This window comes from Excalfactoria chinensis, chromosome 2 (assembly GCF_039878825.1).
Source record: "Excalfactoria chinensis isolate bCotChi1 chromosome 2, bCotChi1.hap2, whole genome shotgun sequence".
NCBI lineage: Eukaryota > Metazoa > Chordata > Aves > Galliformes > Phasianidae > Excalfactoria > Excalfactoria chinensis.
This window is the reverse complement of record NC_092826.1, coordinates 24,055,570-24,082,360: the sequence shown is the minus strand read 5'-3', so window position 1 is coordinate 24,082,360 and position 26,791 is coordinate 24,055,570. Positions and strand designations below refer to the sequence as shown.

The following is a 26,791-nucleotide window of genomic DNA, read 5'->3' as shown; positions in this document are numbered from 1 at the left end:
TGCTTCAAATAGGCTTGCTTAATTATCCCAAAAAGAGACAGAGGAGTTTTTAGCTTTCTTTATTTGAGTAAAGGGAGAGTACAAGGGGCATTTCCCCTGTAGAGGCTCTCACAGTATCAGGGGACACGGCCCTTCTTTTATCCCTGTACCCAGTCCCTTGAGAGCCCTTTCCCCATTGGCTAAGGTACCTGAGTACCTGAGGTTCACGTTATTCTTAGTACACCTCAAACATGCACTCCCCACCCCTCCCACCCCATACATACCCCTGTTTATTTCCTCTGTTTATACACACTTTGTAATTTGGATTTAGAGTTTGTTGCTTTGCCCAATTAGAGTTATCTTTGTATCCTGAAGCCCATCACTCTGTGCTGTAACTCAAACAAATTTACACACAACTGCTAAGCTAGCATCTTCAGCCACATACCTGCAAATAAGCTTGTTTAATCAGTTGTTCTCTAATCTTATTTTTCAAGGATATCTTCTTTCATCTCACTCCACAACTGTGCCAATACACAGTGGTATTCTCTGTGTTCCTTACCCCTTCATAAGCAATTCCGAAGAGATTTTTCAGCTTTTTCACTGCTAGGAAGAATGGTGTTGATGTTTCAGAACGCTGTTCTTGCTGACAATAAGAGCTTTCTGCTGAGCTGTAATAGCTCATTGGCAGCCTTTTGATGCGTACATGGCCTTAGTAGTAACCTAGGACAAACTGTTTTGCACTTGTTATCATTAGATCTCATATACCGTTTAACCTTCTATTGTAACTCTCTGCATTCATTTATTAATTTTCACTCTGATGAATATCTGCTGTTATTACACTCATAGAGTATCCTGAGTTGGAAGCGACCCACAAGGACCATTGAGTCAAACTCCTGGCTCCACATGGGACCGGCCAAAATTCAAACCCCATGTCTGACAGCATTGTCCAAATACTTATAAAAATCCAGCAGCTTGGGGCCATGTCCACTGACTGCCCTGGGGAGCTTGTTCCATGCCTACCACCCTCTTGAAAGGAACCTTTACCTAATATTCAATCTGGTTCTTTTTCAGTCTCTTTACTATGTACAATATGCTCCCTTATATATATGTCGTTTGCAGCACCTGGACACCATCTGATCTTGATGATACCTTGCTATACTTCAGAAAGAACCTTTCATAGATAGTCTGTACTTGTGCCAATCTAAATGTATTTCTGTCTGTATAATGTGGAGAAAGTCCAACCATAGCTCAGTCCTGCATGTGTTGCTGCCCCATTGACATGCTGACCAGCCATGGAGTTCGTTGAACTTTATGTTCTTTTTCCACACCATGGTTGGTGGGGATTTCTTGACATGCACTGTGTGCTGTGCTCTGCCCTGTATGAGCTTCATTAACTTAAGTTAACTAAAGTTCTGATTTCAATGAGTCAACACACATATTAACCTTTGTTTGTCATTCAGACTCTTGGAACTAATGCCAGTCAGGATTCAGTGGTGGTTTTTCAGTCAGGATTATTTATAACTGTTCTAGTTGTAGATGAAGCTTGTGCCAGCTAAAGCAGTAAGATACTTGATGGACAGGGGAGGGGGGTGGAGGCAAGTTTTTCGCTCCAATTTGTAGGAGGGAGGCAAGGTTCTTTGATATGTATATACCCAGCGTGAGATTAAGAAGCAACGGTTCAAATGTTGGTCCAACCAGTTTATTAAAGTCCTAGCCGTTTTAGGGAGATGGGGAAGGGAAGGTGGGCGATAGGAAAAGTAGGAAAAATAAGCAAGGAGTCTGTAGAGAGCAAAAGAGATATAGTCACCACCGTGGGTCCAGCGAGGTACACCATAGGTCCGTTGATCTCAGGAACTCGTCTCATCACCGCGGGGGATGGGAGAAAGTTTACTGGGGTGCATTAAAAAGAGCATAGCCAGCAGGTCAAGGGAGGTGATCCTCCCCCTCTACTCTGCCCTGGTGAGGCCTCATCTGGAATACTGTGTCCAGTTCTGGGCTCCCCAGTACAAAAAAGACAGGGATCTCTTGGAAAGAGTCCAGCGGAGGGCCACAAAGATGGTGAAGGGCCTGGAGCATCTCCCCTATGAGGAGAGACTTAGGGAACTGGGTCTGTTTAGCCTTGAGAAAAGAAGGCTGAGAGGGGACTTGATCCAGGTTTATAAATACCTGAGGTGTGGGAGCCATAGTGGCGAGGCTGGTCTGTTTTCAGTAGTGCGTGGGGACAGGACTAGGGGAAATGGGCTGAAACTTCAGCATAGGAAGTTCCGCACGAATGTGCGCAAGAACTTCTTTACGGTGAGGGTGACGGAGCACTGGAACAGGCTGCCCAGGGAGGTGGTGGAGTCTCCTTCTCTGGAGATATTCAAGACCCGCCTGGACGCCTACCTGTGCGACGTGGTGTAGGGAGCCTGCTTTGGCAGGGGGGTTGGACTCGATGATCTCTAGAGGTCCCTTCCAACCCCTATAATTCTGTGATTCTGTGATTCTGTGAAAGTCAGGAAGCTCTGCAGCAAGCCGGCCTCCGGAAGAGGTTTTCCCCTCAGGGAATTCTCCGTCAAAGGTGTCTTTGGGAGTTCGTCTCCAAAGTCCTTAGTTTAGTGAGGGCCTTTTATCTCCCATTTCCGTGGGGTTGTTTTTTTTCTTCTTCTTTGAAGTTTGAGGATTACAAAAATGCTCAGCATTTTTGGGAATGTATCTCAAACAAACACTGAGCTTCTAAACAAGCAGGTAAACGCTCTTTGTAAAATGGTTTAAAACCAGCTTTTCTGACATTCCTGGCCCACAGATAAGCCAGCAAAAGTTGGTGGTGTCTCTGTTGCCAGACACAAGCATTATTGCCTTCTGCAGTGGTCTGCTCCTTCAAGCAGCACCCCTGAAAAAGACTGCTTGTCCTGTCTCTGCTTATCTTTGCAGTGCAAGAGGGATATTGACATCTCTATCAGGCATTGGAGGAAACAAGAGGGAGAGAGATCAGCAGTCTCTATTTTCCCAGTCTTGAATAATGTCTTGCTAAATCCTCTGTAACATTCAAGACCTCACTGCATAAGGAAAATCATAAGCAGGGATGGCACAATAACAACCACCATTCCACCCCATTTACATAAAAATGTGGGATAAGAACAGTCCTCCTTTTCAAAGGAACTAGAATTTGTGTCCACAGAAGAAAAGTTTAAGATTATATATATATATAATCTTAAATATAATGCCCCCAGTGGCGCAGTGGTATAAGCTGCTACTTGCGGCACCGGAGGGCCCAGGTTCGAATCCCCCCTGTGGCACAGGGGTAGAAGTGCTGCTTCGCTACACAGGGGGCTCGAAACCCGGGAGTTGGACTCGATGATCTCTGAGGTCCCTTCCAACTCGCACGATACTATGATACTATGATATATATATATATATATATATTTTATATATATATTTATATATATATCTATATTTTATATATATATATATATATATTTTCATGCAGGCTGCGCGCTATAATTTGGAAAGCTTCAATGTACAAATGCTTTATGTTCCAGTATGGAACTTCTACAGAACAAAAGCAAAGGACTGCAACCAACTTGACAGCACGAAGAGGAGGCAAATGCCTGACTGACAGTAGTGCAGAAGAAAACCAGTTCACTGCCTAAACTAAGAAACACAATAAATTCAAACTTAGATTTCAGAGTGAAAGTAATTATGTATTCTTGAAAATAGGATAGCAGACTTGCTTTCTAGGCTATCATCTGTTAATACTGCTCTGGCAGGATCAAAAAAACTAAAGATGTTAGAGGCCCCAAGTAAAATATGACACACAGCCTCGCTCTTCCAACAGAGAACAGCGTGCCTGCAAAATATCTGTTGCCAAAATGTTTCTTAATGCATTAGGATGTATGTAACCACAAATTTGCAGGCGCCTGAAATTTTGCAATTGTTCTAGTCAAACTGAAAGAGCTGTTGTGGATAAATAACTGTTCTTCATAGATAAAAATGACTTGAAGGCTATTTATTAAAAAAAAAAAAAAAAATAGGCAGAGACAACACAACCGTTTCTACGTAAACATGAACAGTGGGCCTGTCTCAATCTATCATGGAAAGCATGTTTTTACAAGATGTTTCTTTAAAAGGAAGAAATAGGAGGAGCACTGACTTACGATTGAAAGGTTTGAGATGTTTGTGTTTTTCCTTTGGGTCTTTGTGGCTTACAGAATGGAACACGCAACACAATGCAGCGCTCCTGCTTGTTTTCCAGTTGGAAGACTGAGGCTGACTGGAGGAATATCTGTGTTTGAATGCAGTCGTTTCCCATCTGGATTTTGATAAAATCCTGTTACGTGGTGCTTCAACTCAGTCCAGGGACTGAAGACTGTAGACGTGCTGCATCAGCTCCTCCTAACTGCTCTTTGGCACCTGACAAATTTATGCCTTACTATTGGCCTTGTTGTTCATAGGGAAACAGAAATTCCAGGTTAGTGCTCTTGCATTTATTAACTTCTTCATCTGTCCAGAATTGTTTATTTTCTAAATGGTTACTGGTTTTGGTAGATATTGTGCTGTACATCGTACTGATCTTTGTCCAGAGTACTTCAAAGGGAGGACAATATATTGTTTAGAAGACACAGGTTGATACAGCGGGTAAGTTGTATCATTCTTTGCTTAGTTTTTTATCTTTTTTAAAAGCGTGCTTAACTAAAATTTGATCTTAAGACCAAGTCAGCCTCTTTTGTGTATGATGCATTATGTCAGAAATTATTTGAACAGTCAATGGAAATACAGTCACGGTTAGGAAAGTAATCGAGTTGTTAATTATTCCATTGTGAATAGACTGGTAGAAACTATAGGAAAGTCTGCAGATTAACATTGCTGTTTGAAACGAAAAAATACCTCTCCTCTGAAAATCCTTCTGCTTTGTAAAAATTCACAGGAATAAATATATTCTTTGTGCAGTGTTAGTAACAAGTCTTATCATGCCTTTTTAAGTTAACGAGGAGTTAGCCTTCACTCGTTAATCTCTGGAGGAGTGATCTCGTCTTCAGTGTAGGTGGATAGAGGTTTTTCTGGTTTATTGTTTCTAGTTTTTAACCTTCCTTTTGTCTGATTTCTATCACAACTTTCTAAAGAATAGAGAGCAGCTGGTAAGTAGGCTGTCTGCTTCTGGCTGCTAATGACCTCAGTTGGGGTTGTTTGGAGAAAAAGCATTCCAGGAGAGTCTGATCTTCCTTCTTGAGAGCTCTCATTGATTTTAGTATTCATGTAATGCTGTAATAAATATAGCAGCTAAAGGCAAGGCTAATCCAAGTGTGAGAGGTTATTTGTATTACCATTAACTACACTGTCATGTGTGCATTTTTTGAAGAAGCAGTTAGTCACTATTCAGCTACAGTAACCTCTCTGCTAAAGGAAGAAAGCATATCACCTGCTCTCTGGTAAGCTGCTGCTTAGTCTTTTTAATGCCTTAGTTTTGGACTAGAATAGCTTACCTCTGAAATATCCTCCATGACTTGCTTTGGGTTGGGGACAGAGTTCAGGGGATGGAGCAGATCCCTTGTCCAAGAAAACCAGCCTCTGACCACAGGACTGTGAATGGAGCATGTTAAGTATAAATTTATCAAAACGTTATTGTAAGCATAAAATTTGAAAAGCAAAAGGAAAGCTGATGTTTCCTACTGAGTGGGATATTTTCCTTAGAGGAGATCGAACTGACTTATTTATTTTTTTTCAAGTTTTTATTTTACGCTCTACCTTCCTAAAGCATTATCCTGTTTTGTTTGCTTGACCTTCTCTCACAATGGAAATGTTTAGCAGTATTATTTGCCATGAATGCTCCCTTTAAGATTTCTTGAAGCCTGTGCTCAGCAACACTATTTTGAAGTTTGATTTAAGTATTAATATAAAGAGATATCATTGTTGGTTACTGCTTTTATTTTATCTTATTTTTTCTATGCACTACATACATGAAAAAAATATATAGCCAAAAATGTTCTTAAAGAAAATACTGAGATGTCTTACAATTTTTAAATGACTTTTTACACATATATTGGATTCTAATGCAAACAGAATAGTCTAGGCTTTGTTTTAAAATGTCTTAAGTGGCATCTTTAACATCATTTTCTAACTGCAATTGGAAATCTTTTTTCATATCATCTCATTTGAATTTGCTGTATTCGTTGATATCATAGCTGACTTCTGTTGTTAAGAAATTATTTGGCAGTAGACAACAATCACTGTAGTTAAAAAACTATTGAACTGTTTGAAATAACATTAAGGATGTTATTTCAAATAAATGCCCTCAGTTTACAAGGGAACCTGTTGGAGGGAACTGTGTTTGGTATCAGATCCTCTGAGTTGCTAACTAGTTATTTACTGTTTCTTGAACTAAAAGCTTAGAATTTCCAAGCAGCCTAACGGAGGGATGCAGTTCATTCCCGTGGGAAGCCTCTGTGAGCACTTTTTAATATGTCATGTTTCTATAACCCCAGACCAAGTATTGCTTAATCATTTGGCAAAGGTTAATTACTTCCTGAAGAAGGAAGCAATCACGCATTAGGCTGTAGATTCCTCAGAGATGGGAACTGTTTGAGAAAACCCTGCCTTGACAAACCAGCCCTGCACTAATTTGTGGAAGAACTATCTTTCATTCTGCTTTGGTATTCGACTACTAGGGTTTTCGACTACTTGCAAGCTGTTCTTTTTCTTCGCTTTTACACAAGACTTCTGCTGGTCACTTCATTAAAAAAAATAAATTAATTAAAAAAAAAAATACCACAAAAACAATTATCTTTTGAGAATTACCTGTATACGGTGGTGTTTTCTTTCCTTCTTGGCTGACCATCTACAAGTCCCCTTCTATTGCCCTGTTTCTGTTATACAAAGTGGATTTTGCACTCACTTTTTTTCACAGGGGTTGTGGAATCTTTCCAAAGCCTCTTGGACATTGTCCTGAGCTACCTGCTCTGGGTGCCCCTACTTGATGGGCAGATGGCTCCAGAGGTCTCTGCCAACCTCAGCCATCCTGGAGTTCTGTGATTCTGTACATACAGCTGGGAGGTAAAGAGAACATTGCATATAGTTCAGGGTCATTATGCCTATCTGTGATCTCGAGACCTTCTGCTTTTTCTCCAAGAGGAGGACTTTTCCCAGTTTGTTTAGAAAGCTCCTGTGAAAGAACGGGACGCGTAAGAAAGCAGGGTTCTGGAGTTATGCGGTGTAATTTATTTGCCAACACAAGGCACAGGTAAGTGTTGGCACTTGTTTCATTCGGCATACTGGCACACCAGCATGTTGATACCCATCTGAAAACCACTTGCAAAGGGAAGGTCTTTCTACGTATTACAGTCTATGGGAGCCCATCAGGTCCAGGCTTCCCCTTGTGCCAGGAGGCTTTTATGTCCTGCTCTTTGAATGCAAGAGTAACTGAAATATCTGTATGCAACATTTTCAATGCCATAAAATTTTTTATTTCAACAGGGTTGGCCTTTACATATTTGACTGTGCTAAAGTAGAATGCTGTAATACAAAGAAACTGCCTTTTCCAATTACTGTGTACATTCTTTCTATTAATAGAATCATGGAATCATAGAATCATAGAATGGCCTGGGTTGAGAAGAACAACAATGATCATGTTGTTTCAACTCCCTTGATACATGCAGGGTTGCCAACCACCAGACCAGGCTGCCCAGAGCCACATCCAGCCTGGCCTTGAATGCCTCCAGGGATGGGGCATCCACAACCTCCTTGGGCAACCTGTTCCAGTGCATCACCACCCTCTGCATGAAAAACTTCCTCCTAATATGTAACCTAAACCTCCCCTGTCTCAGTTTAAAACCATTCCCCCTTGTCCTATTACTGTCCACCTTTGTAAACAGCCATTCCCCTTCCTGTTTACATGTTCCCTTCGAGTACTGGAAGGCCACAATGAGGTCTCCCTGGAGCCTTCTTTTCTCCAAGGTAAACAAGCCCAGTTCCCCGAACCTTTCCTCATAGGAGAGGTGCTCCAGCCCTCTGATCATCTCAGTGGCCCTCCTCTGGACGTGCTCTAAGAGCTCCTTCCTGTCCTGGGGGCACCAGGCTTGGATGCAGTACTCCAGATGGGGCCTCACAAGAGCGGAGTAGAGTGGGACAATCACCTCCCTCTGCCAGCTGGCCAACCCTTTTTAACGCAGCCCAGAACACAGTTGGCCTTCTGGGCTGCAAGCACACACTGCTGGCTCACATCCAGCTTCTTGTCCACTAGGACTGCCAAGTCCTTCTCCTCAGGGCTGCTCTCAAGTAGATTTTTGCCCAGTTTGTATAAATACCTGGGATTGCACCGACTCAAGTGCAGCGCCCTGCACTTGGCTTAATTAAACCTCATTAGGTTTTCATGGACCCATTTCTCCAGCCTGTACAGGTCCCTCTCGATGGCTTCCTTTCCTTCCAATGTATTGTCTCCACTGCTCATCTTGGTGTCATCCACAAACTTGCTGAGGGTGCGCTCAGTGCCATCTTCTATGTCACTGATGAAGATGTTGAAGAGCACCGGTCCCAAGACCATCCCCTGAGGGACACCGCTTGTGACCGGCCTCCACCCTGACACAGAACCATTAATCACAGTCCTTTGGCTATGTCCAGACAGCCAATTCCTTATCTATTGGACAGTCCATCCTTCAAATCCACACCTCTCCAATTTAGAGAGAAGGATGTGGTGAGGGACCATATGAGAGGCTTTGCAGATGTCCAGGTAGATGTCATCCATTGCCTTTCCCCCATCCACCAAAGCCATTGCTCCATCACAGAAGGCCACCAGATTGGTCAGACAGGATCTGCCCTTGATGAAGCCATGCTGGTGGTCTCGAATCACCTCATTATCGCATATGTGCCTTAGCACAGCTTCTAGGAAGATCTGCTCCATGATTTTCCCAGGCACAGAGGTGAGGATCACCGGCCGGTAGCTCTCTGGGTCTTCTTTTATCCCTTTCTTAAAAATGGGAGTAATGTTTCCCTTTTTCCAGTCACTAGGGACTTCACCAGACAGCCATGATTTTCCAAATAAGATGGAGAGCAGCTCAGCATCTACATCAGCCATCTCTTTCAGAAACCTAGCATGGATATCATCTGGCCCCATGGATTCATACACATTCAATTTCATGACGAGGACTCAGACTTGTTTCACTGTTACAGTAGGACAGAAACCATAACCACACCCTCACCTAGAGCCTCAGGGTCCTGGCAGACATTGGAAGACTGACCACCCTTGAAGACTGAAACAAAGTACTCATTGAGTACTTCAGCTTTTGCTATGTCTGAGGAAGCTAGCTTCCCATTACCTTTCAGGGAACACTCTCCTTGGCTTGTCTTCTCCTGCCTATATACCTGTAGAACCCCTTCTTGTTATCTTTCACATCCCTCGCCAAGTTCAGCTCCATTTGCACCTTGGCTTTCCTAATCTTATTTCTGCACACATGGACAACAGCTCTGTATTCCTCCCAGGCTACACAACCCTGCTTCCACTTTCTGTACATTTCCCTCTTTTCCCTCACTTTAAGCTGCAGGTCTTTTCACAACCATGATGGTTGCCTGCCTTCCCTGCTCAACTTCTGCTGGGGGATGGAGAGCCATTGCACTCTCAGAAGGGCATCCTTAGAGATCTGCTAGCACCGTTGTGTACCCATGTTCTCAGGAATCTGTTCTGATTCCCTGTCTCCTAAAGGATTTACTGTAAAGTTTCGTTGCCTAATGTAACAATTTTCCAAGTGAAATTGGCCACCCATTCTAAGAATTCAGCTTGTTATACCTGTGATGTTTGTCCCCAGTATTCAAGACCTCACAAACATTAACTTGTAGTGGCTTTATCTTGGATTATATATACCCTTGAAATGTGACCTACAGGGATGCCCAAGTGACAATGAACCAGTCATGCTTGACCAGTGAGTCTTCTTAACTTAAGCTTTTCTGCGCACCAGTTCAAAGGCAGAAGCAGTGATGATGGTCCCAAGATGGGGAGCTGGTAGGATAAAGAGAATGTGACGCACAAAAGTGAAGTGATGTGGCAGCATGACAGTGCAGAAGCAAAACTGTAGGTCAGAGTTGGTAGCATTAGACCATGGCAGCAGACCACTGCATCTCCTCAAAATGCTTTTGTCCTTCTCTGGATTATAACAGCAGTAAATTCTTCATACCTGTAACAGCAGATTCTTCTCCTTTTGCCACTGTACAGGAAGATGTGACAGAAGATAGACTCCTAGTTATTCCAGTTTTCTGTGGAAGACATTGATGAAAACTGACGAGACCTAATTAAAACTTTAATTAAGGAATACATAGTCTTGAATGAAGAAATAAATAACTTCCATGTTGTGACCACACTGAATAACAGCAGTGCACTATCAGTGCTGTCAGGAGTACTGAGACAGAGTAGGGCAAAAGCAAAGCTGCTTATGAATGTTTTGTCTTCAGGAAACTACTTTCTTGCAGAACTTCAGCTAATATAAATTGGGAGGACAGCAAATTTACACCTAATTAATTATGGAAATTGTATTTCTTATCCTTTGATTCTCAAGACTGTACCCATTTGTGGACATAATTCGGTGTCTGGTTAAACATTTTACTGATCTGCATTTCTTAAAGAACAGAAGTTTGAACTGTTTCTTCATCCAGTGTATTTTCTTTCCAAGTGTTCTTATCCACAGTCACTGATTTATGAAAGAAATTTTTATCTGCACAGCTTTGGTTACACATTTTCAGTGATTTGAAATAATCTTTTGCTAACACAAGAGGGAAGAAGAAGAATATGCAAGACATTGTTACCGAAAAGAAAAATAATGTTTAACTAAACATAAAAATAATTTAATATTAAACTAAATATCAAAGTTCAGGTTTTATATCATGTATACAAGTTACGTGCACTAGTGACTGCCTATCGATTGCATTATGTGTGCTGCTTTACAGGAAAATAACTTGATCTCATTTATCAATGAGATTTCATTTCAGGGAAGCAGATAGTCACTGGTTTTGATCATCTACTTGCATAGCTCCAAGCTCATATCATCTAAGGAATAGCTGCATTTTAAATTCTTGCTCCCTTTTGGCTGTACCAGCATTTGTGCTTTCTGGCTCAGACCCAGAGCTCTAAATGACCCAGGAAAGAAAAAGGAAAAAAACAAAACAAAACAAAACAAAAACCCTAGATCTGGCACAAAAAGCACAAGTTGATTTAAAACCAACTCTGCTGCCAAAATAGTTGTTTATGGGAGTTAAATGCTGAAGTTCTGTGTGTGTCTGTCCCAGTGGGATATTTAGGCAGCTGGGGTCACGGGAAGAGGTTCCTACCAACATCTCATGTAGCCATGGGGAGCAGAAAATAAACAAGCTTTTATTTATTTTTTATTTACTTACTAATAAGAAGCTCCTGCCTGTGTTTCTGCTCCCCATATAAATAATAGCTTATTTATTTATTTATTTATTTATTTATTATTTTTCTTTTACCTGAAGGGGAAAATAACTTCTTTTCCTCCTTCTTTTCACACCATCAGAAAATGTGTGTCAGTGGTAACAAACTGGGAATGCTTATCAGGATTTTAAGGGAGAACCTTGACTGATGGATTGGATACTCGAAATTCCTTTCACAGGCCAAGGTGATACTTTTGATTCTTCAGGGTTCAAAGTGAAAAGTAAAAGGAATCACCCATGTGTGAAGAGAAGGTCAGCATAAGGTGGGATGAGCAGTCAAGTTTGAACACCTATAGTAAAAACTAATATTTAACTTTATTCCAGTGTTCCTGCACTGCTTCTGTGGTTAGAGAAGTGCATTTGGGATGAAAAAAGGAGTTTGACTTTTAAAGACAGTTTGATACCTTTTAATCTTTAATCCATATCAGGCCTCATTAGTTACTTGATCAACCAGGAGACTGAGTTGCACCAAAAATATAATTGGTAAACGTTATTGTAAATTATTCAGAGCTTCTGAGACAGCCATACTTTACAAAGGAAAAGAAGCATCTCTGGAAGTTTAGAATTTTGTTTTTAATGGCCATCAATCCACATTTTAACAACGTACATTTGGGATCAAATGTTTTTGGCCAGCATCGTGCGGACAAGTTTTGTTCAACACACACACAAAAAAAAAACCAAAACATTGCTTTAGCTCTTATGATTTTGAGGAAGTTTCCTTTGGAAGCTCTTCGGAGTGGGTGGATGGAGGGAAAGGAAGGAGAAATGCATTTCTTCTGAGACAGGTGCAAAAAAGTCATTGTTCTAAGCAAGCATTAGTATGAGTAAGCCCGACCCAAGGATAGGCGTAGTCAGGAGACATCACTGCATCCAAGGCTGCAATATTTTCTTTTGCTGCCCTTTGCCATCTCAGCCCCATGGAATGATGTGTACACAGGGTTGATTTATCTGTGTCACTACAAAGCTACATTGTTTTTCACAGTTTCTGCTGCACTTGGATCTTGCCCTGCAAGTGCTGGTGTTGGTCTCCCATGTATGAAAATGTTTTAAGAACAGGGTGCTCAAAACGCAATCCCTATGCATGTGAGTGGCTTTCACCCAAAATTCAAGATGCGCTGTTCTCTGTAGCCATAATTTAATCTCTTTTTCTTTATGCTCATGTTAACATTAACAACCTGAAGGTGGAAGTTTTGAGTATCTTTCTCTTTTTTTTGTGTGTGTGTTCCTCCATAGATAATTTTCACTTGGACGTGATCTGATAAAGAAAGTGATGAATAATGAAACAAAGTTCTTCCTGACATGGCTGCAAATTTTAGGGAGAGGTATACCTGTATGGGAAGAGTCTATCAGAGTCTTCCTTTCTTCCCTAAGATTACTTTAGAAACAGAATGTGGATTTTGTTATTTGAGATAAATAACAAAAGTGAAGTCAGGGTTCAATTTTAGGAATGTGAAATAAATAACGGATATTTCAGGATTGATAACCATGGACAGTGACCCATTCACCCATTAGAAAGGTAGACAAGAGTGAAAGTTAGGGTTATCCACTCCTGTGTGGTTCTTGGACTACAAGAGGAAAGGAGGCAAAATAATTGTTCTTTGTACTGTTTGTGCCTTGTACACTGATTATCTTGCTGATGTCTGTGATGCTACATGCTTTACAAAAGTTGTTGTCTCCTCTTGTTTTCAGGTAATACTATTTGAAGATGCCAACATCCTGGCAAATATGCTGCAAGAAAAAATCCAGATCTAAGAATGGAAGTGTCGAAATGGATGATATGGCAGACCCAAGTGAAAAAATGCAGATGAAAAAAGAAATTACGTTACTAAATGGAGTTTCTTTAATTGTGGGAAATATGATTGGCTCTGGGATCTTTGTATCTCCCAGAGGCGTTTTAATGTACAGTGCTTCCTACGGACTCTCTCTCATCATCTGGGCTCTTGGCGGAATGTTTTCTCTGTTTGGAGCTTTATGTTATGCTGAGTTGGGAACATCCATTGTCAAATCTGGAGCTAGTTATGCCTACATCCTGGAAGCATTTGGTGCCTTTGTGGCCTTCATTAGACTGTGGTCTTCTTTGCTAATTATTGAACCAACAACTCAGGCAGTGATAGCAATCACATTTGCTAACTATATCGTTCAGCCGATTTTTCCTCATTGTGAGCCACCATACGATGCAGTCAGATTGATTGCAGCTGCCTGTATTTGTAAGTAAAGTTCTGATTATTAGAAATTAATAACTGTGATTGTAGGTGCCCAGACAAGTTTTTCAAAGTTTTTATTCCTTCACCTACTGTGAAAATACTTATTTCCATCCTTGAATACGTTCTTAGGAATTCATGTGCTTTTGTCCAAATGTCTTTTGTTTAAGGCTGAGATTATTAGAGGAGACAAGATAATTCCATCAGTTTGAGGGAAACTGTGATTGCTGAATTAAAATATCCTTGTGAATCTTGGGTCCAGTTTGCTGTCACCATTTGGCCTATGTCTTCTTCCCTGTTTCTTGCAAATCATATAGAATGAATAAAAATCACAAAGCTTAAATGAAATTAAAATTACAGTGCCTTTTTGGTGACCAGTGATAGGACTTGAGGGAAAGGCATGGAGCTATGTCAGGGAGTGTCAGGTTGGATATTAGGATAACATACATCACTCAATGGATGGTTGGACCCTGGAACAGGCTTGCCAGGGCAGTGGTCACAGCCCCAAGCTGTCGTAGTTCAAGAAGTGTTTGGACAATTCTCTTAGACATGGGGTTTCATTTTGGGTGATCCTTTGTGGAGCCAGGGGTTGGACTTGATGATCATTGTGGATCTCTTCCTGCTGAGGATATTCTGTGATTCTTTCATTCCAGTATGAGTTTTGTCCCTAGAAAAAATGAGTAGTAATCTCATGCTCCTCAGAGTTGACTTTATTGAACACAGGGATAAACATTATAACTCTGACCTCCAGTAAATGGACTTCACTCAATTTTTTTTTCCATAAAATTTTGTCAAGATGGATTATGTTCCTTTCAGGCTTTGCTATAGTGTGATCTTTTAGAAACAAATTGTATAACTCAACAAAATCTTACAGAAGGATGAGTATTTTTAAGTTATCGTAATATACGCTGCTAATTCTGAAAAGATGTTCTCTCTGTAACTCTGATTCCTGACAGCATGCTATAGAGGAAGTTTACTTCTGAAGAGGGCTCAGTGATATAACTTGAGGCCATTATGACCACTCCAACCAGTGGTCCAATCAAAAAAAACAACAACTAACCCTATTCCAAAAGGCTTTATCATCTGAAAGCCTCCACTTGCATAGGAAAGCAGTTATTTATTAGAGCAAAATTAATTTCCCAAGTTTTATAGATGCATCTCATGAAGTTCTAATACTTGGGAGAAGCAATCTTCAAATGCTGATTTGTCATTAAGACTTCGCTTTTTTAGTTATTCTTGCTGTAGTCTTTGTGTGACTAATCTGTGGTGTGCTCTAGTACCTCTGACTTTATATGAGCTGATGAACAAGGTGTGGTTGGCAGCTGTTGCTTTCTCATATAGAAAATTAGCTGCTTCACCACTGAACAGGTTTATAACCATTGCTTTAAGTACCAGCTCAGATTGCTGGGAAAATGACGCTTTACTATGTTAACTGTAATAAGTAATTTGCCTTATTACTGGCTTGACAAGGTTAAGGAGCAATGGATTTAATTGATGCTTCACCAACACAGTGCAGAGAACGCGTCTACATATTTAGTAGTATTTACCAGGATTCCCATGGCAAGATGCTGTAGCCTTTAACTACATAGAATGCATCTTGTTTTCTGTACATGTGCAATAACCATATCCTTTCCAATATTTCAAATAGCCCTTTACAACATTGCAAGTAACTCATGAATGTTCAGTATTAAAAATTTCAGTCAATACTTGTATCATTTTTAAGAAATACTGCTGGAATTCCACCCCTTACTGATATATACTACTGTGCTATTTTTTCATACCTGAACAAAACCAAAGTCCTGTCCTTATTGCACAACATTGGTATATTAACAGTGGGGGCAAATCAGGTCCTGATTCTGTAAATAGTTAGGTGCGTCATCACTTTCACAGCTGGCAGGGCACCCAGTCAAATATGTAGGGCTGCTCGTGACAGAGATGACAAAAGTCCTGTGAGTGTCTGCAGTTGGATGGTAATTTCCTCCCTAGATGGTTTTGATTTTAAACAGTTACAAAATCCTTTTTCTTTCTTTTGAAACTGTAGTGCAGATGATAGGCAGGTCAGAGAAACAGAAAAATAGAGCAGGAAGACTTGCTGGAGAAGAAATAACCCACAGTGTTCAGCACTTGAGGCAACTAACTGCCCATGCTGCATTTAGTTGCTGTTATCAGACAGCTGGATATCATACCTGATTCCAAATGGTATTTCTCTCTGAATTAAGGATCTGCCATGGAGATGAGCTGCCCACAGTGCTGTTCATGTGCTCAAAGAGCAGGAGGCATGCTTGCAGAGCACACAGCATTAAAGGTACCGGTGCTCCTCACAGCCTTCATCTGCTCGTCAGGTTTAACTTGTTTGACAAAGCTGAATGCAAAAAGCATGGCAGGAGGGAAGGAGAATGAGTTGACTCCACTCAGTCTCTGCAACCAGCTACTTTGCTGTTTCCAGTAGACTCTGTCAAAATCAATGCTTGAGAAAACTCTGTAAGTACTTCTGTAACCTTCAGGTCTGCGTTTGAAGCATGGATGACACAGCTCCAGTCCATGGGCACCGCAACAGCATGCTGAGCTGGCTCAATTCAGGGTCCTACAAAGAGCATCCTTGGTGCAGGAGCTGTCCTTACTCTGTATATAGACAAGGGCTTGGATTGGTGTAGAGGACGGTGCAAACAAAGAATATAAAGAAATTATACTTTCTGCATGTGCACAACTTGCATGTGAACAACTTGCATGTGAACAACTCAAGCTTTAAAGAAAAAGGCAGGAGTCACCCTGCCTTCATTCTTCTTCATGCCTTCATTGTCGTGGAATATGCATGTCAGTATCATCCAGAGTAAATATGGCTTTCAGTTCATCTTAATATATCTAGGTGGTCCTGAAATGTTGAAAATTGATTCTATTGTATTGCTTGGCACAGGGGTGGTATTGGAAGGATACGTTTGAAATATGTGATGTCAAACATACGGTGCTTCTCCCATGCACGTTATTTTTCTCCTTAGGTTCCTTAACATTTATTAATTGTGTTAATGTGAAATGGGGAACTCGTGTACAAGATATTTTCACATACGCAAAACTTATGGCCCTTGTCGTGGTGATCTCTGTTGGCCTTTACAAAATTGGTAAAGGTAAGAATATTTTTTACTTACTTGTATTCTTAAAAATGAAGTGCATATTAATTTCAAATTCCAGAATTGGACTCCATGAGACTTGCATGTGAAATATTATTTCTTCTGAAAAAGTTATCTGTCACAGGAAGATTAGTGGAATTTTATGGTTTACTAAGTGCTGGTTGTTTAATTATGCTTTCATTCTTGCTGCAGCAGACCAACACACACCAAGTTCTGCATTGCTTAGGCTCTATAGTAGATAGCAGTTGAATTCATAGAATCATAGAATGGCCTGGGTTGAAAAGGAGCACAATGATCATCAAGTTTCAATCCCACTGCTATGTGCAGGGTCACCAACCATCAGACCAGGCTGCCCAGAGCCACATCCAGTCTGACCTTGAATGTCTCCAGGGATGGGGCATCCACAACCTCCTTGGTCAACATGTCCCAGTGCATCACCACCCCCTGTGTGAAAAACTTCCTCCTAATATCTAACCTAAACCTCCCCTGTCTCAGTTTAAAAGCATTCCCCGTTGTCCTATCACTATCCATCCATGTAAACAGCTGTTTCTCCTCCTGTTTATACACTCAGACAGGAGGAGGAACAACTGTTAACATCAGTTTGATCTTAGCTAGATTAGAGTTAGTCTCAGTGTCTCTGGCACATGCTAGTAAAAATTAATAGCATGTCGGTGCAATTAGCAGCATGAAGAAGCAAAGTGCTGCACCTTCTCCTGGAACTGAATAGCATAGCAGAAATGTCGGGAAGGAGGAACTTGCTTTTCAGCTGTGTGAAAGAGATGCTGTCAGTGGTGAGAGGGCTTGCTAATTGCTACAAACAGGAGACAATACTGTAACACTGCACTGCTGTGAATCACTGTGTTATGGTAAGGCATCACAGGATGGATGAGACATCTTTTATCTGCGGTAACCAGACTGAACTGTATAAACCCGAAAGCTAGATACTAATTTCTTCCAGTGCTGCTTCTAATCTTTGCATGTGATAAAAGTTTTTATTTTGTTAGACTGGCTCTGGTACATTGAGATCTCGTCTAGCTCTGTTACTTAGTAATTACAGTTTCTTTTTCATCTTCCTTTGCCATTAAATCCCTAAACAGCCACTGTGTAGTAAAAGTAAAGATGATTTTCCCTCTTTAGTTTGGGAATTGTCTTTTTTCTTTTTTTTTTTCTTTTTTTTTTCTTTTTTTTTCTGCAGAACCTAATTTGTAAAACCAAATGGGACTGCTTGCTTTACTACATTTTCTATTCACCTTTCCTTGGCTCCAATTCTAATACATCAGCTGTTATTACAGCATAATGTTTTTAAAGGAGCTTTTTTTTTTGTTCAACCATATCAGTGTATGTCATTTGTCATTGATTTGATCAAATCTAAACAAAACTGAACAAATAAACATAGTCTTAAGGTTGATTTATTTACACTGCTACCTGGGTCAGGAGGATAAAGGCAAAGAGGAAGCCTTCTTGCAAGGAACACAAAATGCTGAGGGTTTTTACTGGTGGCAAAGGTCTCATCTCTAATTTGTATGAATATATGAATAGAAACAAGTGCTTAAACACAGAAAGGGCTGGCAGGAAGAATGATCGAGACTTCTGGAGGAAGTTGTGATCAGGTCAGTGCACTCTTTTAAACTCAGCTGCTGTTTCAGTGGAAAGAACAGCTGTTGTATTTTAGCCCTGCTGTGCTCCTGATGTGCTGAAGTGTGCCACTCCTTTTAACATGCTGTGAATATATCTGATTTGGAGCAGGTGCTCTCTACTTTGGAAGCTTTTCTTGGTCTTATTGGATATTTTCCTTTTTTCATTATTTTCTTATTTATTTCCTACAGTTTTCTTCAGCTATGTCCTCCAAGTGTGTGTTGATCTTGCAGCTTCACCTTCCCAAATTCTATCAGTCTATGGAGAAAAAGATTTTGTTATGAATGTGAAAGACTGGCGTTTACTGTTCTTCAAAGACTGAATTGCTTTTGTGGTATCATTGTATTTCTTAGTCTAACCACAAAATGAAGTTGCTTGATTTTACAGCAAATACTTTACTTTCTTCCCTCATAGAGGTTTTGGCATGTTTCTGTCTTCCTTAATACCTAAACCCACTTCCATTTATGTTAGACAGTTCACTTTCCTTCTGCAAATTCAAGCATGTTGTTCTTCCTCTTTTCAAGGCTGCAGAGAAGGCCTACATGGTTTCATGAGCAGTTCCTCCTTTTTGCTGTGTTCTGCAGTTTCTTGTCTCAACTGTTTGAGCTAGAGAATTTAGAAAGGGAGTATTTTCTGTGTCTTCTCTTAATTTTGGTGAGCAACCGTCCCACTGAGATAGGGTCTTGAGAATTTCTCACTCCATTGACCACCAGTTCATCTGGTGACAATACAGATAGGAGAGGATGGAATATGAGACAGATTCAGGAATTGAAATAGGGTTTCTCAGCAGTCTCTGCCTGCTCATAGCACTCAGCACTTCACCCTCTCTTGGTAGGCTAGGGATTGGTGCCAGGGAATGAGGAAGTTGTGAGGACTGGTGAGATTTCCCAATTGCTATCCAAATAGCAAACATGGGAAAATGTGTTGTCAGTGTGACTGAACGATAACTGACTGAAACTCTCCCATTTGTCAAGTGAAAATTTAACTTTTAAGAATAGTGATGAAGCCTGGATGAAATAGTTTTCATTTTGGGGGGAAGGGGGCAGATGAGGCATTTCGTGTAGTGCCCTAGGTCTTAGTCTTTGATATGTAACAGGTAATTGTACCTGCCATTTCTACAGGAGAAACAGAAAACCTCAGAGCTCCCTTTGAGGGCTCAGCAACAGACCCGGGGATGATTGCACTGGCTCTGTACTCAGCCCTCTTTTCCTACGCGGGGTGGGATACCCTGAATTACGTCACTGAGGAGATGAAGAACCCCGAGAGGTAAATGTGCATTCTTCATTCAAAGCATTGGAAAGTGTCCTGGTAAGACAGGACAAGCTCCTTTCTGATTAGAAATCAATCTAACCATTTTCTCCACAAAAACACTTATTTCCAAAAGAACTAGTAAGCAAGACCTCCTTTCTCATCAATTGTATCACATTAATAATTTTCCTCCAGATATGTGTTTTATACCTTACACTTTGGACCAGAATTTGTAGAAGGAGAAGAGCAAATCCTTGCTGCAAGTGTGAGTCCGCCTAAGCTTTCTAAAATTCCCTACTTCTTCTCAGTCATACAGAACAATTATTTTCCATGACGGCTTTTGCCACCGGTAGAGTAAGACTGTCAAGTTTAAGACTGTTTTATCTTGTGGCCTTCAGTGTTATTGTTTATGGGCAAAGTGTTTCATTTTGCTCAAGGCAAAAGGTTAAATGAGAAATAAAAAGGAGTGCACAGTAGTTCTGGATGTTCCATCCCCTCCTCTTTGAAGGAATGTCCACCCTGTGGGAGTGGTGTGCTTCACCTGCTCAAATGATACAAGTCCACCTTGTCTTGCAACATGCATGGGTTATGAGTCAGGAAAAATGCTACAATCACGAAAATGCCTAAGCATGCATTTAATGTTGATTAAGTGCTCTCTTAAGCTGCTTTATATTAAAGGCAGTTTTTAAAGGATACAGGTACAAATGTACAGTTTTTCTCTAAAGCTTGTGACAAAGCCACAAGAAGCCAACTAAGCTGATTATGTAGTTGTTTCACACGTGGCTGGACTTTTATTTTATAACCCCATGATTACAAAACGTTGGATTACAAAAAGTGACGGATGTATCCATTTGCAAATGTTTGAATTTAGGGACAGTATTATATTTAAATGCGCAGAACGTGAAATAATTTTGCCATTTTCCTTTTGCAGGAATTTACCTATTTCCATTGCAGTTTCCATGCCTATTGTGACTATTATTTATTTGCTGACTAACATAGCATACTACGTAGTGCTGGACATGTCAGCGCTCCTCACAAGCGATGCAGTGGCGGTGGTAAGTTACATAAAATGACATAACTAAAAGTTACTGCCTGGAAGTAGCTTCTAAATTCTTCTGCTGTGGAAGAATCTCAGGTAACACACAGAAATATTTCTGTGCTGAAGATGTTTGCTTTGTTTTAAACCTTGTTTTCGTGTAAGACTACCACAGTGTTAGAAGGTGCCTTTGAAGTTCGTAACCAATAAATCTGCTCTTGTAAAATCCTCTTGTATACGCTGTAAATCCTTCACCTCACAGTACTTCATTATAGATGCTTTCATTAGAGCCAGACAGAGAAACATCTATGGAATATCTAAAGTGCAATCATAAATAATGGATAAATGCAATCAGGATTTGTTAGAATACCTTATTAAAAAATAAATTTTCATATATTCTATCATTTATTTGGTTTCAGCTTATTTTTTTTATTAATCTTTTTTAATGCATCTGTCATTTTTATGTTGATTGATTGATTGATTGATTGATTGATTTATAGATCAATTTCTGGTCTCCCAAGTCATTACCAGTGCCAGAGGAAAGCAGTGGCTATGGCACTAAAATTGGGCTAGGGTGTTTTCATGAGGGCTTCCCAGAATTGTCCATATGTTTTTATGTAATGGCCTCACTATTGTTTTCTCTCTTGCATTACAGACGTTTGGCACTGAAACGCTTAGTTATGCTAAGTGGATAATTCCTATAGCTGTGGCCATGTCTTGCTATAGTGGGTTAAACTCATCAATAATTGCAGCATCTAGGTATGAAATATATGATTTATTTGAAGTAATAAAAAAGGAATCATTTGTCATTAATCTGCATTCTTCACTACCACACTGTAAAAGGGACCCTGATAATTTCTGTGTGCTAAATTGTTCATTTATGCTGGAAGGACAATCATGATATAAACTATAGGCACTGGTGAACAGAGCGGCATTTACAATACGCTGATAAACTAATTAATTCTGTCTTTGTCAGAAAGCAATGAGATATCCTGTGGTTAACTGTATGGTTGTTAGAGGGGGCTTTTTTGTTGTGGTTTTTTTTAGGCTTTTCTATGTTGGAGCCAGAGAAGGACACCTCCCTGACAGTCTGAGCTTGATTCATATAAAGTGTTTCACACCAGTCCCTGCTCTTCTCTTTAATGTAAGTGAAAGCCCAGCACTACGTCTGGCATGATTAGCTGGGGTTGCAAGCACAGGGAATGTTACATCTCCCTAATGTACACTGCTCCCCAGCTTTCCTGCACCGAGGACATCTTCCTCAAACGGCCAGGATTTCTAAAACTCATTTTATCTGGTGCAAAGAGAATGACCTGATTTTGTTATGTGCTCTCTGACAGTGGAAGTAGTCAGAATGAGAAACAGAAGCTTAGAAAATGGCTGTGTAACATGTAGACAGGAGTTAAGTTTTAATATGTGTTTTCAGTGTCCATCGGAGAAGAATATAACAGGAAGAACTCTCTGATCCCCCTGTAGGCCAATTTACTAGGGCTCTAGTTATGAGTGTTAAAGCATCTAAATTTAAAATCATAATATTGGATGACTATAGTTGTTATTACTATCTTCTGCTCTCACAATATAAGTAAATCCCGTGACACAAAAGCAAGAGAGCATAAGATACAGTCTTCATGCAAATGATTTTAATAAATAATGCATAAATCTCATAGATTAAAATAGAGGATACACACAAGCAAAGAAAGTGGAAAGAGGGAGGTGATCGCCCCCCCTGCTCAGCTTTTGTGAGGCCCCATCTGGAGTATTGCTTCCAGGCCTGGGGTCCCCAGTATAGGAAGGATGTGGAGCTCTTGGAGTGGGTCCACAGGAGGGCCACTAAGATGATCAGAGGGCTGGAGCTCCTCTCCTATGAGGAAAGGTTTGGGGAACTGGGATTGTTTACCTTGGAGAAGAGAAGGCTTTCACAAGGAGGGGAGACCTCATTGTGGCCTTCCTCTACTTGAAGGGAGCAAATCAACAGGAGGGAGAACGGCTGTTTACGTGGGCAAATAGTGATAGGACAAGGGGGAATGCTTTCAAACTGTGACAAGGGAGGTTTAGGTAGACATTAGGAGGAAGTTTTTCACACTGAGGATGGTGACACACTGGAACATGTTGCACAAGGAGGTTGTGGATGCTGCGTCCCTGGAGGCATTCAAGGCCAGGCTGAATGTGGCTCTGGGCAGCCTGGTCTGGTGGTTGGTGACCCTGCACATAGCAGGGGGGTTAAAACTACATGATCATTGTGGTTCTTCTCAACCCAGGCCATTCTGTGATTCTATGAATCATTCATAAGTATTTCTTTGAACTTGTGTTTCATTTGGTGTCCTGCCTTGCCATATGTTACATAAGAAGTATGAGCAGAGTACCAAGTCCTGTTGTGCATCAGATAATGTTCTGGTAAATACTGTCTCATTATGGATACTCCCTTAATACAGCACCATCCTCCTTTTTCCCGGTGGATTTTTTCTGCCGATCAAAAAAGCCTGCATACTTCTGTTTCTCGTGTTTGTTAAAGCAGCCATTAAATTTGTGGCACTTTATCCTTTCCATGCAGAATATACAGCACACCTGTGTAACATGGAATTTACTCTAATGAGTGGATTGTGAGCGCCTCCAAAAGAGAAACAAAATTAAAGGCGAGGTTTCAAACTGAAGCTGATCAGAGCAGTTGGCCCTGCCAAGACTGCGCTGCTCATCTGTCCTTCTTAGGAGCATTTTCTGTGATGCTGAAATGCAGCTTCACAAAGGCAAGACCTCTTCAGCCAGGCCTGGAGCTGTCACTGTTATATTTGAGGAGGAGAGACCAGCAAATTTCACGCAGTGCCTTTGTGGATTTTTTAGTTTTAATTATATCCTTCCTGCACGGACCTGATCTCCAGACAAATATCTTTGAAACTGGCCTTTTTATAATTTTACTACCTGTTTTCTTTTTAATATGATATTTATTAATTTTCCCATTAAAAGCCTTTCTTTTTTATCTCTAGGGTTTAATGACTTTGCTTTATCTCCTCGTGGAAGATGTTTTCCTCCTCATTAATTACTACTGCTTCAACTACTGGCTCTTTGTGGGCCTGTCTATTGCAGGACTAATATATTTGAGATACACTCAGCCACGTAGACCACGGCCCATTAAAGTAAGTGAGAGGAAATAAGCTAGCATACAGGTTTATGTTACACATAATCCCAAAACTGTAACATTACCAGTTGTGTTACAGGCTATTCATTTCAGCCATAGAAATCCTATTAGCATAGAAGGTAAGAAATGAAGGAGCAAAACCTATTTAAATTTCCACAAGAATATCTGTATAAGTCCTGTTGCTGTGAACTTGAAATGATTCTTTCAATTTCCTTTTCCTTTCATTAAAGTTTAAGTGTTTCTTTGTTTTTTCTCTCTCTCTCTTCCCCCCTCCCCATCATAAATGAGACTAAATAAATCACTGGGGTTCTTGGTCAGTTCTTAGTCCTTTTAGTTTTGTTCACAGAGGATTCCGATATGTGACGAGGATTCCAGGGAGATTCACGCTGGTCAAACTTAGACAGCATAAGAAGTTCATCACAAATTTCTCCAAAGACCATAAATGCTCAAAATTCTGCTCATATACAAGTTCAAAAGCTTGAATAATCAAATCTAGACATTCAGCCTTCCTCATGCACAGTGGTCGTATGAGGTTAAATGCAAGCTTAAAATTGACAATAGAAGAGCATCTGTCTATAGCAAAGTGAAGGAGCCAGCAGAGAAATGAAGCACATGTACAGTTCATTTGTAGCTTTAATCCAGTGACTACAGGATGCAGGAATGGAAGCCCAGAGCTTCCCTCAGGCACAGAAAGCTACACGCTCTTGTTTGACTGTGCTCCCTTGGCTCCATGACCTGTATCCTAACTCTGCAGAGATGCAGCAAAATTATGAGAAATCCAAACAGAGATAAAATTCTGCATTATGGACAGTGTGGGTACTGTCTACTAAGGCAAGGTAGATAACAGATAAATGACTATTTAATTCCTAATAGCATTTACCAACTTAGTCAATATCACAAGTTTGAATACACTTTTTTTTTTTTTTTAATCATAGCCATTTGTTTTCATCACTTTATAATTATAACTTTTTATAAGTAAAAGAAATATTTATGCCAGTAAAATCGCCAGTGCTCAAATGCCATCTCCTGAATTATTTACAAATCTCGTGACTACAGCCAGTGAAAAGTATCCTAGTAAAAAATCATAGAATCATAGAATTTCTCAGGTTCAAAAAGACCTCAAAGATCATCAAGTCCAACCGCAGCCTAACCATATTACCCTAACAACTCTCTGCTAAATCATATCTCTAATTCTATAATTCTATGATCAACTGAAGCTACCTACCAAAAGCATACTGCCTGTAGCCATTCAAAAGGTAATACGCATTACTTACTAGTCATATAGTCAATAATTATCTTTTTATTATTGACCTGTCTCATTTTAATCTACAAATTTTGACATTCCAATGGAATATTTACTGCTTCTTTTAATAAATGTTTAATTTTGTTCTTTTCTCCACAGCTTAATCTCTTCTTCCCTATCATATACTGTTTATGTTCCCTTTTCCTGGTCATAGTTCCTCTCTACAGTGACACGATCAATTCCCTTATTGGCATTGGCATTGCTCTCTCAGGCATTCCTGCATATTATTTAGGAGTCTATCTGCCAGTTGAAAAAAGACCTAAATGGCTACAGTGGCTCTCTGGTAAGTAATGCTATCTTTTCATAGTCATAGCACCAATGTTTTGAATGCTTGATCAGAAGAAAGTATACCTGTTCCTACGTTCTTTTTCCCCTATGATGTTTTCCTGTGCTACCTACAGCATATCACATCATTTGCTTCATCACATGGTTCTGAAAACAAAGTCACACGTACCTGTACAAAACAGTCCAGTATGTGGATGTAATATGGCCATCCAGTACCTGTGGTATTAAGCTATTTCAGCATATTGGCTTATTAAAAACTGTAGGATTGTGAAGAATAAATGCATGCAGTTTAGTATGTCGGAAGGAAGAAATACCAGAAGACCACTGTTTCACTTCCTGATTGAGAAGTGGGATATCTGAGTTAGAGGAGCCCATTTATTTTCCTAAATAATGAAGCAATGAATGGTCGGCCTGAAGGCCATTTTCTACTTCTAAAGTTCAGGCAATCTTGAAAATCAAAATTTTAGTATTTTTACTGTTTGACCTCAGATGTCAATCTATTAAATGAAAATGTTGATTAAGAGAGACTTTATTTTTAATTATTAATTTCCTTTTGCCTCTATCTATTCATTATGTTCTTCTAATAGTGCTTTCAAGTGTCTCAAAAGCCCATGCATTTGTCAAAGATATAAATTTGTCTCAGCTACCCATTTTTGCTCTGTATTGCAGTTACAACAACCAAATACATTCAGCTGCTCTTCTACTGTGCCCTGTCAGACCTGGACATAGACATGGAACCTACAAAAGCTAAAGGCAAATAGGGTTGCCTTGACATCAAGAATTGCACTTGATACATCCTGTCTGGAACTGTTTTTATTACCTGAAGTTCCCTCCATATCCTCAGATACACTAAAGCATCAGCCACTCTACTTTGCACCAGTTTGATGTCTGTTAATTTCTGCTTGTTTCGTAAACCACTTGCCAGCTTCTGTTTTACAGGATTTTTTTAAACTGTTGGTTAACAGGTACTGAACAGCACTTTGAAACTATAATGCATGGTACAAACACTTATCAGTAGGTAATTATTGGGTCCATTGCAAAAGCTTAATGAAAGAAAAAAATGAAGTTCCATCAGAATCCTAATAAATTGATCAGTGTAACAAAAAACAGATCAGATATTTGCAAGATTCAAAACCTGTGCTGGGAAGTAGAAGTCACAGTGTACTTCTAAAAGTATTCCTAAATTCTTAGCCAAATGGAAAATATATAGTCGGTACTGGATAGGATGCAGTTGGCAATTGGTCTTGGTCAGTTATATTTTGTGAGATATTCTTATGTGGTTATATGCCGTATTCATTATCCTTTTGTGGAAGAAGAATCTTCAACAAACAAATGACACTCCTGTAACTGACGTGTTTTTGCTTTCTGGCAGAACACCTCGCTGTGGAGCACTCTAAGGGACTGAGACATGCTTCAGTTCAGTATATTCAGAGAAAACAC

The 26,791-nt window shown here is 40.1% G+C and overlaps 1 protein-coding gene across 1 annotated transcript; it reads left to right on the top strand.

Moving 5' to 3' along the window:
• Window positions 1-4,171: 4,171 nt before the first annotated feature.
• Window positions 4,172-26,334, top strand: LOC140248121 (Y+L amino acid transporter 2-like). Its single transcript, XM_072328571.1, has 10 exons — window positions 4,172-4,429; window positions 13,075-13,592; window positions 16,583-16,708; window positions 19,468-19,612; window positions 20,526-20,649; window positions 21,286-21,389; window positions 21,678-21,774; window positions 23,612-23,761; window positions 25,166-25,349; window positions 26,021-26,334. Exons 2-10 carry the CDS (start codon window positions 13,091-13,093, stop codon window positions 26,110-26,112), a joined length of 1,524 nt encoding a protein of 507 aa, XP_072184672.1. The 5' UTR covers window positions 4,172-4,429; window positions 13,075-13,090; the 3' UTR covers window positions 26,113-26,334.
• Window positions 26,335-26,791: the final 457 nt, after the last annotated feature.